This window comes from Prunus mume, linkage group LG7 (assembly GCF_029339155.1).
Source record: "Prunus mume cultivar Tortuosa linkage group LG7, ASM2933915v1, whole genome shotgun sequence".
Lineage (NCBI taxonomy): Eukaryota > Viridiplantae > Streptophyta > Magnoliopsida > Rosales > Rosaceae > Prunus > Prunus mume.
The window spans coordinates 812,933-829,562 of record NC_142704.1 but is presented as its reverse complement, the minus strand read 5'-3'; the positions used below and the strand labels follow the sequence as shown (position 1 = coordinate 829,562).

Here is a 16,630-nt window from a genome sequence, read left to right as displayed (position 1 = left end):
GAAGTCTGAACACATGGAAATATTTTGTGCTCATCATTTTAACTCAAGACGTACTTACATTATTATTCTCAACATTTGATATGTGTTTATGCGCATAATTATAATTAACTCTTTGCTTTGTATATTTGTGAAACCCTGGTTATGCCCAAAAATACATGTCAAATTTAAAAAAAGATTATAATAGTACGCTTTAGGTTAAAACGGTGAGCAAAATGTATTACAAACACATGAGACTACACGTCACCCATTGGTATTTAATGTGCTTTTAAGGAGTCTACATTTGGTTGAGGCTAGGTCATGACATTGACAACTAGCAATAGCTATTTTTATAATATTAACAATGTTGGAACATTTCTTCCCCCAACTTGTTACTTCTTCCCCTTATTTGGCTATATTTAGAAGTTACAGTTGTCTTTAGAAAAAAAAAAAAGGAAAAATGTTGAAGTTGAAAATAAGTTGGAAGAAAGTTACAAAAGATTGGTGATAGTCTAGGAGCTTTCCTGGCAGGACACTTAATTTCATTGGCAGAGGTAAATACTCTAAATTGCTCGAGTTAACAAATTTTTTACAGCTCGTCTCAGTTTGTTAAAAGGTAAAATAAAGGAAAATTGATAAGAAATTTGTAACTTAAGTGCTTGATGAGATTCCTAGCTAAGTTAATGCTACTTTTGATGATGATTTATTAAGAATTTCTAAAACTCATACGGTCTCTATCATTTAATGTTTATGTGTTTATTGGTTAATCCCCATTTTTTTAAAAAGTGATTATCTGCATATGAGTTACTTTGTAGTTTTTTTGAAAAGAAAAAGGAAAAAAAAGCCTTTTGGGGTGAGAAACGATTTGAGGTGGCCTTGTGAATTAACAAAATCAAACACCAGCGTGGGATGCCGTTTGTCATCGTGACATAGGGGCAAGGGGAGTAAATTTAACGAAAGTTGGCGGTCAAAGATAGAAGGCGCCCTCCATCTCATCAAATGTGCACGAAGCTCACGAAGTCTGCATTTTGGCAACTCTGAAGAGAGAGAGAGCGAGAGAGCGAGAGTCTCTTCCCTATATATACCCAGCGAAGCCTCCCAAACGTAAAGCACCTCCAGACCTCCATACATCTCTCTCTCTCTCTCTCTCTGCGAATTCCTTGGATTCTGTGCGAGACTCCCATTTATCTCTCTTGTTCTCTTCCTAAGCTCAGTTGACCAACAGCTAGAGACAGCGGAAGGCATTTTGGGATCTTCCAGATATTTGGTGAGGGATTTCATTTGAAGTGACTCGCGAGGAAGAAGAAGAAGAAGCACCGGAGAAAGAAATGGCCAAGAACGTTGGAATTCTCGCCGCCGACATCTACTTCCCCCCTACCTGTATTCAGCAGGTGACGATCCCTCGCGCACTCTATATTTTCGTTTTTTTTTTCAATTTCGATTTTTTCAAAAATTTCAATATATATATATATATGTATATATATTTGTGGAATTTCCAGTTTTCGTTGCTTGGAGAAGTGAGAAAATGAGGAAATGGAAATAAAAAATCGTTTCGGATTTGTTTTTCGCTTGTTTTTGTTGATCAGGAAAAAAGAGAGAGAGAAAAGAGCTCAGCTGGTTAAGTAGTTGTTTTTTTTTTTTTTGAAAAAAGAAAAAACGATTCTGAACTACTAGAAAATTTGATGATCTTCTTAGAGTTAATTTCAAAGTATTCTGGACCCGTTCTTCTTTTTCTGTTAACGTGTGAAGTATTATCATTAGACATTTTGATCTGGAATTGGGGGAAAAAAAATTACACTGTGTTTAAATTCTTCTTTTCATTTAAGAACTTAACTGTATGTTGATGATCTGCATAATGTTTCTTAGCTTTGCTTGTTGTTCAGAGTTTGACTTATAGGCAGTGTGACTATACATTTGTATGCTCTGATTGGAAACAGAGTCTACTTTGTAGACTATCTAATTCTACTAATTTCTGAACCAAAGGAAAAAGTATATACTAATGAATTTTCTCATGCACTAACCAACAAAGAAAAAGAAAACGTCTAGATATGTCCATGCTTTTTCTGGATAAAAAAGATATGAACTTCAAGTGAGCGATTTTTCTTTCTGGGATTGAATTTCCAGAAATTATTTGAACATGTATCTCAGTTGCCAACATACGCAAACACAAGGAGCAGTAGGGTGTTAGTAGCTTATCTTGCTCCAAGCTACAATTCCCTGCAGTGTTTATATTGATATGTGCATCATGAAGTCTTGTAAACCAAACTAATTAGATTTCCATCAACTAATCAACTCTTTCATTCTTTATGAAAAATAGGAAGCCTTGGAGGCTCACGATGGTGCAAGCAAAGGAAAGTACACTATCGGACTTGGACAAGATTGCATGGCGTTTTGTTCAGAGGTGGAAGATGTCATCTCCATGAGGTACTAGTTCTACATCCAATCATTGATATGAAAAGTGTCTGACACATTGTGTTACTCCCCACTTGCCATTTCATTTAGTATTAATTAGAAGATTTTAAGAGCACATCGATATGAAAAGTGTCTGACTTCAACCATGGAAAGCTGATGATTCAAAATGAAAACCTGCATTAACAATAGGAAACTTCTAACCCAGTTTGGACATGATGGTCGTAATTGCTATCAATTCCTTTCCGGGTAGCATCTTGTTGAGACTCTATACTCATTAACTTTCGGGTTTGAATTTTCAGTTTGACAGTGGTTACCTCCCTTCTTGAGAAATATGGGATTGATCCAAAACAAATTGGTCGGCTGGAAGTAGGCAGCGAAACTGTCATAGACAAAAGCAAATCTATTAAGACCTTCCTGATGACAATTTTTGAGGTATTATCCTTGTGATTTTAGATACATTTTGTCTTGATTCTGTTTTTCGGTGGATAGAGTATGATGAGTGAAAAGTTAAATATGTTAGAGGACTAGAATGTCAGATGAGGTACAAGTGATAAACATTATTCAAACAGTTAATGTTGGCTCAAAATATGGCAACCCTTTTAGTATATGGAAACTGAGACATGTTAGAAGGCAAAAGTTGGTTTTATCAAGTGGTGAAAGGCGTAGTTGGCCAAAACAACTTACAACTAGCTTGGTTGTTTTTGGCCCTTGGTTCAAATCGCAATGCTTGTTTTTCAACATTTTTATGTTTACCTGTATGTTCTGTCATTATTATGCTTTTAATAAGAGTTTTGTTTGGTATGCTATTTTATGCCTTATCTTGAGCTGATGTCCATGAAATTTTTTGACACTTTCTTTCTCATGTTAAACATGCAGAAACATGGAAATACTGACATTGAAGGTGTCGACTCAACTAATGCATGCTATGGGGGAACTGCAGCTTTATTCAACTGTGTGAATTGGGTGGAGAGTAGCTCGTGGGATGGACGCTATGGGCTTGTCGTGTGCACTGACAGTGCGGTATGAACATTTATATTGCCTTGGGCTAATGTCGATAACAGCAAATACTTCTGAATCAGAGATGCAATTCTGTTATCTTAATTTTGATAGTCAAACTCGTGTTGTTTGTGCAATACAAGTCAAAATACTGATTCACTTCAACATCAGAGTTAGACAGCCATTTATGTCAGTTTTTATTCTATTTATCTTATTGGAGGTGTTATCTATCAGGTCTATGCTGAAGGACCGGCCCGACCGACTGGTGGAGCAGCTGCTATTGCTTTGCTGATTGGACCTGATGCTCCTATTGCTTTTGAAAGCAAAATTAGGGGAAGTCATATGGCTCACGTCTATGATTTTTACAAGCCTGACCTTGCTAGTGAATATCCGGTAATCCTTGCTACTATTTTTGACATATACACGAGTCATATGTTGCTTTTTTATTTTCTTTTTCTGGATTGTTTCTTTGGATCCAAATTGAGTTAGGGCTAGTGATATTTAAATCTGAGCGATGCCTTACTTTTCTTTCTTATCACTGTATAATCATAAAATTTTCATATTTGCAGGTTGTTGATGGAAAACTTTCTCAAACATGCTATTTGAAGGCTCTCGATTCTTGCTACAAGGAATTATGTAAAAAGTGAGTTCCTATATAAATACTGAATTGATTCTAATTTGTTTTCTATTATTTGTCCCTTTGTAAATGTCTAATTGTTTTCTTGCCTTCTATAGGTATGAGAAATTGGAAGGCAAACAATTTTCTCTGGCTGATGCCGAGTATTTCGTATTTCATTCTCCTTATAACAAGGTATAGTTTCTTAGGACTTCAGATATTGCAACTGATCCCTCTTTCTGGTTTACAATTGAAATCTTGAATGTTTTCTTTTCCATTTAAAAAATTAATTTTTTCTTTTGACTTATTGCAGCTTGTACAAAAAAGCTTTGCCCGTTTGGTATTCAATGACTCCGTGAGGAATGCCAGGTTTCTTGTTTTTCCTTGATCTCTTTAAAAATCACAATGCCTTCTGGAAATTTATTCTTAATGTATGTTTGCTTGGTGATTTATTTCATTTCTTTCCATACGCAGCTCCATTGATGAGGCCGCTAAAGAAAAGCTGGCCCCATTTGCGAGCCTACCTGGTGATGAGAGCTACCAAAGCCGGGATCTTGAAAAGGTATAGTTAAAACCTTCTTATAGAGCTACCAAACTAACTGCTAGCATAGTTTTTAAATTCTTGCTGATGATCTTTATTTAATATATTTAAATACAGGTATCCCAGCAAGTTGCAAAGCCCCTATATGACGCTAAGGTGCAACCAACAACTTTGGTGCCAAAGCAAGTTGGGAACATGTACACTGCATCTCTTTATGCGGCATTTGTATCGCTCCTCCATAATAAGCACAGCTCATTGGTAAGTGCCCTAAATTTCTTTTCCAAAAGGCTCGACTTCTTCACCTGAAAATATATGGTCTCATAAATTGTATTTGATAACAGGATGGCAAGCGGGTGATCCTCTTCTCTTATGGAAGTGGCTCTACTGCTACTATGTTCTCATTGCGCCTCAATGCCGGTCAACATCCCTTTAGCTTGGGGAACATTGCAGCAGTGTTGAATGTTGGAGAAAAGTTGAAGTCAAGACATGAGGTATTTGTTTCTTCATCCCTTTTCCATAAGCATAGTTTCATGACATATCATTCAGAGACGAACAAACTTGTTTGCTCTCAAATAAATGCTTGCCTCCTTAAATCATAATCCGGATTTACAATGTGATTCCAATAAATTATGCAACTTGCTACTTTGGTTCTGAAATTGCTATATTAAAATTTAAAATCCTTGGGAACACGGAGATCATTTTTCCGTTGCCCTGAACCTTTAGCTTGCTTCATCACCTTACCTGGGTATAAGTGGTAATAGCGTAGTGGAGGTAAAATCAGGGTTGAAGATAGATGCATGTCATGATGATGCAATGCATAATACCACTGGGGCTTCGCGCAAATTCATCACATGAAAGTCACTGTGGGATGCAATTTATTTATTCTACATGTGTCTTTGATGCAGTTCCCTCCCGAGAAGTTTGTTGAAGTTATGAAGATCATGGAGCACAGGTATGGAGGCAAAGACTTTGTGACAAACCAGGACATTAGCCTTCTACTTCCAGGCACATACTACCTTACTGAAGTCGACTCTAAGTACCGGAGATTCTATGCCAAGAAGGAAGGAGGCAGTACTGCTGCCGTCACCTCCAATGAGAATGGAGTGGTTGCCAACGGTCACTGATGAACATATCCAAGTCTGTAAATGCCAAGTAGGCATTTATGTTATTAGATGTCAGTTGTAACTCGTAAAGCAGAACATCTTACATCTCCAGCTTCCATTAAGTTTGTATGTTAAAAGCAAATAGTTTGTTTCGCAGCAAGCCTTGACAGGTTAAAATTGTTATTTTTTTTTCGTTTTGATAATAAATCGTTCAATAAAAATTAGTTTCGCGATTGTTAAAAACCAAGAAAGTGTTGTGAGCAAACTGAGCATCATCATCCCCCATCACCCATGATTATCAGATTGTACCAGAGTCAAAGTAATTGACATAAGCCCATCTCTGAAATGGGAGAGGGCTGACACCGACTCTGATGAAAAGTATACTATTTCAGTATGATTACGAGTTATGGCCTTGGGTTGAGAGTTGAGAGAGTCTTGACATAAATGCATACAAACCAGCTGACCTGGAGCGATGCTCGTGTCAGCTGTCTATGTGTGAGAGGGCAGGCTCTGAGCTGTTGATGCATGTTGATGTATTGTGGTAGAAGAGTTTCCATGTAATAGGGATGGGATATATCCTGTGACAGGTAACTCACTCATGTGCGGACAACTGACACTAGCGAAATCCTCTCAACTTTTGCGGAATCGATTTTGTGGAGTCGAATATTCTTTGGAATCTGGATAATTGGATTGCATAATTGAGATTTGTGCACAATTAGCTTATGAATATACTCCATTCTGGGAAAATTATGAATTTATGATGGCGGTGTGAGCCGCTAAAACGGGTAAGAAATGTAATTAGCGTATTAATCACCGAAAACAATGTTAACTAGGTGTGGGGGATAAAAAGAGAGCTCATCAACTTTACCCTTTGCCGGCAAGTCAACAGAGTCACTCAAACAGATTTAACGGTCAATAAATAAAATCCCACTTTTGGCTCTACCCATTCGATCACTACTCCATCTTGCCAAAGAATAGGTCTAACATATTTTGTGACTCAAATAACATATTTAAGTTGGAGTTGGTAATGCATACATGGTATACACGAGATAGAATTTAAATTCTCGTTTTTATAAATTTGTATAATAAAAAAGATGGAGTGATTTATTTTCCGATAAGTATCGTATCTCTAAATTATTATATATTACTTAACTTTTAATTTACTGATATTTATCGTTCTAATGTTTAGATAAGCTGGTTTATCGTTTTAACATTTAGAGAAGCTGGTTTATGATTTCTAATGTTAAAAGGGTGTCTTAGTTGGAGTTCAACTTTCCATTGATGATTAATAATAAAAAAATATTTAATTGTGGTCGTTTTTATTATTTTGTTGAAATTAATTATGGTCCTTCTAACATTGGTTTGGCTCAAAAGGAAAATTTTAAATACAAAGAAAAGAAGCAAGAAGGACTTTCGGCTTTGTATTTGGGTGATGGAGTGGACCACAGTAAATGGGGCGATGCGGCCAAATTGCCAAGTGCCAACCAATCAGCAATGAAATCCACTGAAGCATTTTTCCACACCTTTCTGAGTGACTCCATCTCTTTGATCCGATTGGCTGAGGCCTCAGTGGTCCACCACCACCGATTGGAACACGTCATTTGCCGTGGCCCACCCAAATAGGTCCCTAAAACGTGGCCCCCTCCTCCACCCTACGATCATCATGATCTCATTGTGCTTGTAAAATTCCAAACAGTGGGGCTCCCTTATTGTTATTTGTTATTTCATCCCCAATTCTATTTTTTCCTTTTAATTTCTCTCTTTCCGTTATATTACTATATTTTCACAGTTTCATTTCTTCATGCTTCCTTTTCTCCCGTCCCGTCTATGGATTATGGAGATGAAGCCTTCGCCTTTCACTTCGTCTCTCCAAAACACACGAAGCTGATCAAAACCCTAATCATTTTCCCGCAGATTTTCTCGAACCAAACGGTCCAATTCTTCTCCCTTTTCGAACCGAAAACCCATCTGCTTCACTGACTCTCTTTTCGTTTTGTTATTTTTGGTCTCCGAAAATGACGTCGTATTTGGAGGATCAAGACGACGACGGAGGCACCTCCGATCTCAGCACCAGCACCGGCGACCCCGAAGACAACAACAACAACGGAAACGGGGTCGTTTCGACGCAACCCAACTTCGACGAGACGACGGCGTTTCAGCAGCTGAAGGAGGAGCCCATTGACTCCGACCCTCCGCCGCAGGCTCACTCCATCGGCATGGTTCCGGTGGCGATGCAAATGCCCATGTCCGTGGCTGTACCCGTTTCCAACCCGACCCGACGGGCCTCTACCAAGGACCGCCACACGAAAGTCGAGGGACGCGGGCGGAGGATCAGAATACCCGCCACGTGCGCGGCCCGGATCTTCCAGCTAACCCGGGAGCTGGGCCACAAGTCCGACGGTGAAACCGTCCGGTGGCTCCTTGAACACGCCGAGGAAGCCATCATCGAGGCCACCGGCACCGGCACCGTTCCCGCCATCGCCGTCTCCGTCGGTGGGACCCTCAAGATCCCCACCACGGCCTCCACTTCGGCCGACGACAACTCCTCGCCTTCCTCCACGACCAAGAAGCGAAAACGCCCCTCGAATTCCGAGTTCGTGGACGTGAAGAACGACGCCGTTTCGCAGTCGTCGGGTCTGGCTCCGGTGGGGCCCGCGGCGCCACAAGGCCTGGTTCCGGTCTGGGCCGTGGGCGGCGCCGGGCTGATGGTCCCAGCGAATGCTTTCTGGATGGGCCCGGTGGGCTCGGGTGGGGGACCGTCCGGCCCACAACCGCAGATATGGGCCCTGTCGCCGACGGTGACGCCGGTTTTCAACGTGGCTGGGGCTACCCGGCCCGTATCGAGTTTTGTGGCGAATAACGGAGGAGGAGTGGAGGTTCGGGCTCCGTCGCCGGCACTGTCAAACTCAGCGGTGAGTACGAGCACGGTGGGGCCGAGGGCGGCGAAGAGGTCGTCGACGACAATGGCGCCGAGCGTGAGCTCGTCGAGTAACAACAGTAACGGTAGCGGGAGTGGCGCGAGCAAGGCTCAGATGCTGAGAGATTTTTCTCTTGAAATTTACGACAAGCAGGAGTTGCAGTTCATGGGTCGACCCGTCGGCTCGCCAACAACTCATCAACATCAAACCCAGTGATTGCAAACCGCCATGAGAGAGTGAGTGAGTGAAGTGGGTTTAGCGAGTTTTTTCCTAGTGTTCCGAATTTGATCAGAGCTGATGAAACAGCTGCAAATTCAAAATAAAAAAGAATTTAGAAAACCAAAAAAATTATTATTGGGTTTTTGTTGTTTTGCTTTTGTCAATTTTCGTTTATTTGGTTCTGATTTCCTCTCTCAAAACTTGTATGCCTAAACCCAATCCACCACGCTCATAACTTTTTTTCTTTTTCTTTTAGATTAAATAATTTTTATAAAAATCAAATAATGAAATAATGCATGATAAAATTATCTTCATGCAAATAAATGGCGTTGGCGAGTGTAGTAGTGTACTGGCGGAGGTGGTGGAAGCTAACCGTGTGTGAACTCTTTTTCGGCTACCTTTTGTTTCCGGGTCGGACCGTACGCACACCTGTGAGGAAAGGTCACACGTGTTACGTGTTCGGAGTAGGCAGGGAGTTCGTTCAGCCTGGCTGGCTGGCTGGGGCTCTGTTTGTGTGTGGTGTGGTCCCCCTAGAAATGGTGGGCCCAAACCCTTAGTTTATCCAAACCCTCGCATCTCCCACCCTCTTCAAAACGACGTCGGCAGTACTTCCCTCGTCAACGCGTTTCTGTTTCGGACGTGGAAGCCAAGCTCGTTGTGGGGGCGTTGATGGGGGTTGGGGGCATCAACGAGAAAGATGTGATCCCTCCCCGTGGAGGGTGGGCCATCGTTGAAGCTATCAATGGCTGGGCGATGAGGTCGCGTGCACCGAGAGATGTGGTGGAGGTTGTGGGGTCCACCGGCTAACACTTGTGGGGATTTGATGTTTGGATTGGGCCCACATTTGCACTCCCCAGTCCCCAAGTTGGGTTAGTTGCCCCGATCGAGATGGGAAGGCACAAGAAAAGATTGGGCTCCATATTCGTGTGGGCCCACCTGCTGTACGTCTACGATGGACGGTTCTCATATCTGGTGGCCCATCTCAATATTTTATTTGTTTTTAATGTTTGATTGAAGATGAGTCTTTCGCGCTCACGTGGCTTAGTGCTGATCATTGATGCTTGGAGAACTCACTATTCAAAAATAATTTAAGCAAATTTAAATACATGCAAATGAATGACTGACTTGGAGAACTCGCTATTAAAGTCTTATAAAACTAACCAATTGCAGAATCTATAATTCCACAATATTCAAATCATTCAAAAAGACTTTGAGCAGACTAGAAATCTCCACTCTAGGTTTGAAGTGGTCTACGAAGTCTGCATCTGTGCTAACTTCCCACAATGACACAATTAGGCATGCCTTGCTTCTCCTCTTTCCATCTCTTCGTCAATTCAGTCAGTATTCACACAATGAAGAACCAGCTGAACCTCCAAATCTGAAATCCATCTTCCCTCTTTTCTCCTAAATCGTACAACCTCCTTACCCCTTTCCCAAATCCAAACTCCACTCAGAGATTCATAAACCCTAATCTTCTACTCCAGATTCTCCCAACTTCAAACTCCACCTCAAAGTTTTCTAAACCCGTGATTTCTTATTCAGATTCTCCCAAAATCCGAACTCCACCTCAAATTTTCATAAGCCCTAGCCTTCTTCCCTAAATTTCCCCTTCTCACCCAAATACCCATTTTTTTGAAATTGAATAACCCTTATTCTCCAATGTTAAGTGATTGAAAAGAAGTGAGGCCCAAACCAAGTAATGAAACGTCTCTTAATACTGACGGAACGGGTAACGTGAGACAATTTTAAAAAGTGTAGGGGGTTATTTTGAGACGTTTCAAAGAACATGTGGTAATTTGAGACAACTTTGAAAGCACAAGAGGCATGTACATAAATAAGCATTTATTATTTTATTTAAAAATATAATAAATTTGATGTGCGTTATATCTGAACGATATCAATTTATGTTGATTCAAATTCAATTACAATATAATGAATCTTGTAGAAAATGAAAAAGACAGTTTCTTCATACAATACAAGTTAACAAATTTATCATGCCAAAATCGTGGCACTCATGTGTTGACACGAATCCAACCTACTCTTTTTCATGTTAGTATGATTGATCCATATTCTAAAGGACAAAAAATTGTCTACACCCTATTCTAAAGGAGAAAAACTTGTCCACATTTTATGAAACATGGTGTTTTAAATATGGCATGTATGCCTCTTACATGATGTAACATTTTTGAGACATTTGTGTCGTGAAAGGGGAAAAAGTTTTCCTCCTTCAAAAGGTTGAGAAGTTGTGATAACTCCATGTATCACATTGGATATGATCAAGATAACTTTTGTTAGAGGCCTTAGATCACTACAAAACTTCATTGTCAAATAGCTAAAGAAAAAGAAAAAGTATACAATAATCCAAGTAGCTTCAATAAACTACTAAATCACATTTTCTCAAAAGGAAGTTTGGGCTATTGCTTATGGCTGAGGATCGGGAGTTTTAACTTCTATTATTCCAAAAAAAGAAAAGAAAAAGAAAGTAAGGTTTGCTCTTCTTCGTCTCCCAAGTTTATTATTCAATGAGGTCCACAATATATTTCTCAGTAAATGGTAGGGATCTATCTATCCACTACGTTGCAGTCAAGGGTCGCTGTATTTCTAAGGAATGATAAATTCTTGCAAAAAGAAAATGAAACGAGGTCAAAACTAGGAAGTGGCAATAAGAAGGTAAAATATGAGAGAGAGAGAGAGAGAGAGAGAGAGAGAGAGAGAGAGAGAGAGAGAGAGAGAGAGAGCATCTGTATGTTATTCTTTATGACCAAGTGACAACAATCTTAATAGGATAATGCTAGGAATCGGGGGTATGTTCTTTGGCAACATTAACCAAAGGATCAATTTCACATGTCATTTGGCTAATGTAACAAGTTTTCTTTTGTTTTGTTTTTAGTTGGAGAAACAACCTTAAAGCTCCAAACTATTACGCCATTAACACATCTGTCTATCAAATTATTAATCTACGTGTCATCAATATGTTGTTCATATAAGCGAAAACTAGGTCAATTGATGTAAAGATTCATAACTTTGTTTTTATCAATTATTAAAAGATAGGGACTAAACTATAACTAACAAAAAATCAGAGAGGTGCAAAGTGACCCTTAGTTCATGTGTCAATTAAAAACTTGACTTAATAATTGATGTAAAAGGTAAACATCATTTGCCTTATAAATTAATGTGCTTCTTGAAGGGTACTTTGTGAGCTGTAATGCAAGGCAAATGTGCTTCCTCAAACATTGTTGTTTTAACCGTTGTTTGGCAACATTGTCAAAAACAGAACTAGCAAGAACTAGCCTGCGCTAACTGAGACGTACAAGGGGAATCTGCCGCCTGTGGACATTACAATCTTCAAATGTTTTTGCTTATATAAATACCAAACTAATTGGATCTTATCAAACATATTAACTTTGTACACATTGAGTTAGTTGGCACCAAATGGCCAAGGCAATGTTGCATTTTCTTCCATATGCTTTGTTGCTTGCAGCATTTGTGGTAGCTTGCCATGGCCAAGAGAGAAAGGTACACAAATTATTTTTAATTTGAGAATTGGAATTGCATTTTTATTGATTTTCTGATGGAATTTGTATTTATTTGTGTATAGGTCCACATTGTGTACATGGGAGATCGGCCTCAGGGAGGCTTTTCTGTTGCCTCAACACACCATTCAATGCTACAAAGAGCACTTGGAAGGTTATCTACAATACTACTTAAAGTTCATACCAAATTGGGTTATTTTTTGATAAGTTGGGGGGGATGGGGTCGAACTTGGGTCCTCTTTCAGCATTGGCAAGAAACGTACTACTAGATTAAATGCTAGTTGGTTATTTTTGTTTTTCCAAAGTGGCATTTTGTCATAATACATACATTTTGAAATATCTTGAGAATTTGTGTTTCTCCAATTGCAGCACTTTGTCAGCAAAAGAGTCACTGATCTATAGTTATAGGAAGAGCTTTAATGGATTTGCAGCAAGATTATCAGATAAAGAAGTTGCAAAGTTGTCAGGTGAGATTTCCAAAAACAGTTGGCTACAAAAGGAATGAAAATGCGTTCGAAAGTTCTCGAGCATTTTTGTTTTCTCAATACATTTCAATTTTCAAGGCTAAGAAAGAAAAATATGAAACATATGGATTGCAGAAATGGAAGGTGTAGTTTCAGTCATTCCAAACCACAAGCTAAAGCTTCACACAACAAGGTCATGGGATTTCATGGGTTTCCACAAAGGCCAACTTGGAGCAAGTATAGAAGGAGAAGTTATTATTGGGGTTATAGACACAGGTAACACTTAAGAGATAAGTTAAAGAAAAATTCACATTCATCTCCTTTTGAAAAATTCCAAAACCTTCTAATTGTCTTTGGTCTCATAGGAATCTGGCCGGAATCTGATAGCTTCAATGACAAAGACTTTGGACCTCCGCCTCCAAAATGGAAGGGTGTATGCCAAGGCCCCAACTTCACATGCAACAAGTGAGCTCTCTTGCTCCCAAAAAGATTTATTTTCAAACATAACATAGCATTGAACATCATCAGCTGTCCCATTATAAAACTAGTTATTGCTCATCCTTCTATTCCTCTTGAAATTTTTACCCTCAAAGGGATTTGAGCACTACTGGAGGAGAGTTCAAGCACTATGTAAAGGGAGTCTCTAGAGATCTTGACATAATAAACATAAAGCACTCTTGAGTGTGATAAGTTTCCCTAAAAACTCTTGACATAATAAACATAAAACACACTTGTGTGCAGCTGATTGTTCTTTGGCTCATCTTTGATCACAGCTAATGTAACACTTGAAAATGCCACAACAAACTCATTGGAGCCCGGTTCTACAATAGTGAAGGCGAATATGATAGCAGCGAGTTCCATTCACCAAGAGACTCCATAGGACATGGAAGCCACACTGCTTCGACTGCTGCAGGTCGGGAGGTAGCAGCAAGTTACTTTGGGCTTGCTAATGGGACGGCAAGAGGTGGTGTCCCCGGTGCTAGAATCGCTGTGTACAAAGTTTGCTGGTTGTCAGATTGTGCTACTGCAGATATCCTTGCAGCATTTGATGATGCAATAGCTGATGGAGTTGACATTGTATCAACATCACTTGGCTCTGATGTTCCCATCCAATACCTAAAAGACCCGATAGCGATCGGGTCTTTCCACGCCATGAAAAACGGTATATTGACATCAAGTTCTGCGGGAAACAGTGGGCCTTATCCGACAACTGTTAGCAATTATGCACCTTGGATTCGATCTTTGCGGCACCATTGACAGAAGATTTACTGCAAAAGCAGTTCTTGGGAATGGGCAAGTTTACTATGTGAGTTTGAAACTCTAGAATTACATTACTAATAGATATTTGTACTATCTCAACTGACCATGTACAGTACTAAAGACGAGACGTATACTAGATGGTTAGTTGAGATGGTACAAATACTTACTGCTGTATCATCTTACTAATACAACATACCATGCAAATGAAGGGATTTTCGATTAATAATTTTGACCTAAATGGGAAGTCATATCCCTTAATATGGGGAGGAGATGCTGCAAACATCTCCAAAGGTGCAAGCTCAGAGTTTGCAGGCAATTGTGTACCTAACACCCTGAGTTCAGACAAAATCAAGGGGAAGATTGTTTACTGTGATTCCTTCTCGGATGGTTCTGACATTCGAAGAGCTGGCGGCATGGGTATGATTATGGTTGAACTTTCCCACTGATGTTGCATTTAACTACCCCTTACCCTCAACACAGATCACAATAGAAGATGGACAGAAAATTTTGAACTATATAAGATCAACAGAGTAAGCATTGTTATCTTTTACTTGGCTCTAAATAATTCTAAGTTTCATTTTCATGAATGGAGAATGAAACCAACCTTTTTTAGGAACCCCATTGCAACAATTCTAGTTTCTGATCCTGAGCATGATAAGGATGCCATGGCACCATCCATTGCGTCCTTTTCTTCTAGAGGACCTAACCCTCTAACCCCGGATATTCTCAAGGTGACAGAAAAAAAAAATGAATTCCATGAATCTCAATTATTCATTTTCCTATAGATATGTGTATATGTTGAGGTTGTGGATTAATTGATGTACACAGCCTGATCTCACTGCCCCTGGTGTGGATATACTTGCTGCTTGGTCTCCTGTGGCACCACCTTCTGAGACCTTCTATGAGGACACACGGAGCGTTAAGTACAACATAATCTCAGGGACTTCCATGTCTTGCCCTCATGTTAGTGGTGCTGCTGCCTATCTCAAGGCTGCTCATCCAAGATGGTCTGCTGCTGCAATCAAATCTGCCCTCATGACCACAGGTATCAACAGTCTAACTACATACATATGTACTCATTTTTACTGCATTCCTCTTCTAATCATGAGTAGTGTGCCTTACTTTTAGTCCCTATAATTTGCTCGGATTTTCACTTTCGTCTCAGTAGTTTAAAAACACGCAACCCGTGCATCGCATGCTTCCCACGAGTAAGGGTATTTTGTCATTTCGTGTGCCTTTGAAGCCTCCCAACATGGATTTGAAAGGGTTTTTACTTTGAAAAATGGGAATTTAGGGTTGACAACCTCATTAACCGCTGCTGACAGCGTTAGTAATTTTAAAAAGTTAAACTAGAGATATAACTGGAAAACTCAACAAACTACATGGACAAATAGTGTAATTTTATGTCATAAAACTGCACTAGCTCAAGTCCTAGGTCTCATTTTCTAACAAAATACCCTTAATTTTTTCTCCCCGTGAACAGCTACTGTCCTGGATTCAAAGAAACATGCAGACCTTGAATTCGCTTATGGGTCCGGTCAGATAAATCCTCTAAAAGCAGTAAAACCTGGCCTCATCTTCGACACATCGGAAGCAGACTACATAAATTTCCTTTGCAAACAAGGCTACAACAACACTACATTGAGGATCATCACTGGTGACAAGAACAGTAGCTGTGGCAGCACAAAGCCAGGCAAAGCTTGGGATTTAAACTACCCCTCATTCTCCCTTCAACTTGAAGATGGCCAAGAGATCAAAGCTGAGTTCACAAGAACAGTCACCAATGTTGGCTCACCAAACTCAACTTATACAATTGCCTCATTCTCACCCCTCTCCACAATCACAGTTTCTGTTTCACCATCTACTCTTTCTTTCTCTTATGTTGGTGAGAAGAAATCATTTACTGTGAAGGTAACTGGTCCAAAGATTTCACAGCAGCCAATCATATCTGGTTCAATTGTATTGAGTGATGGGGTCCATCAAGTGAGGGCCCCACTTGTTGTCTACACATTCCTGCCTGGTTCTATTCATATCTCATCCTTTGCCTCTCAGAACAAGAAAAGATTCAAAGGTTCTTCCTTGTATCACAGAAATGGGATGCTCAGGCACACCTAGAAATGTTCTTAATTCCATCCAATTAATCAAGTTGGTTTGAAAATAATTGTAAAAATAATAAGGCCTAGTGCACTCTTGTATTGCAACATTAGTTTTAGCTTATTTGTCGAATTGTGAACTGTATTTGAATTTTAGTTGTACTATCAATTGATGAAATACTATAATCAAAATCAAATATAATGTGGAAGAAAAGGAAAATTACTGTATTACCATGCTACACAACATTCATGGTATTTCCTAGATGAACATAATATATCACTTGTTGCAGAAAAATTATGTTAACATGTATGTGATCAACGCTCAACGTTCAAGTACATGCATTAACTGCAAGAAACTGTTAATGATTATTTGGTCTAGTGACACTAATAGTTTCTAGACTCTCAAGTTCTCCATATTGAGTGCATGCTTTTCATAATATCGATGGATTGTATTATATATTTGTAATGAAATGTTAAACATAAATCATATGTTTGAAGC

General features: G+C 39.5%; 1 protein-coding gene and 2 pseudogenes across 2 annotated transcripts; all 3 read left to right on the top strand.

Annotated features, from left to right (window-relative positions):
- Nucleotides 1-954: 954 nt before the first annotated feature.
- Nucleotides 955-5,895, top strand: HMGS (hydroxymethylglutaryl-CoA synthase / HMG-CoA synthase / 3-hydroxy-3-methylglutaryl coenzyme A synthase). Its single transcript, XM_008240542.2, has 12 exons — nt 955-1,367; nt 2,294-2,400; nt 2,688-2,820; nt 3,265-3,408; nt 3,619-3,777; nt 3,954-4,027; nt 4,120-4,195; nt 4,314-4,369; nt 4,475-4,562; nt 4,659-4,799; nt 4,883-5,032; nt 5,447-5,895. Exons 1-12 carry the CDS (start codon nt 1,305-1,307, stop codon nt 5,663-5,665), a joined length of 1,410 nt encoding a protein of 469 aa, XP_008238764.1. The 5' UTR covers nt 955-1,304; the 3' UTR covers nt 5,666-5,895.
- A 1,499-nt stretch (nt 5,896-7,394) lies between these two features.
- LOC103337396 (transcription factor TCP9 pseudogene) lies at nt 7,395-8,929 on the top strand (annotated as a pseudogene). The gene has a single exon (XR_016122264.1). The product of XR_016122264.1 is annotated as a transcription factor TCP9 pseudogene (transcript).
- A 3,284-nt stretch (nt 8,930-12,213) lies between these two features.
- LOC103337395 (subtilisin-like protease SBT4.3) lies at nt 12,214-16,153 on the top strand (annotated as a pseudogene).
- The last annotated feature ends 477 nt before the right edge of the window (nt 16,154-16,630 follow it).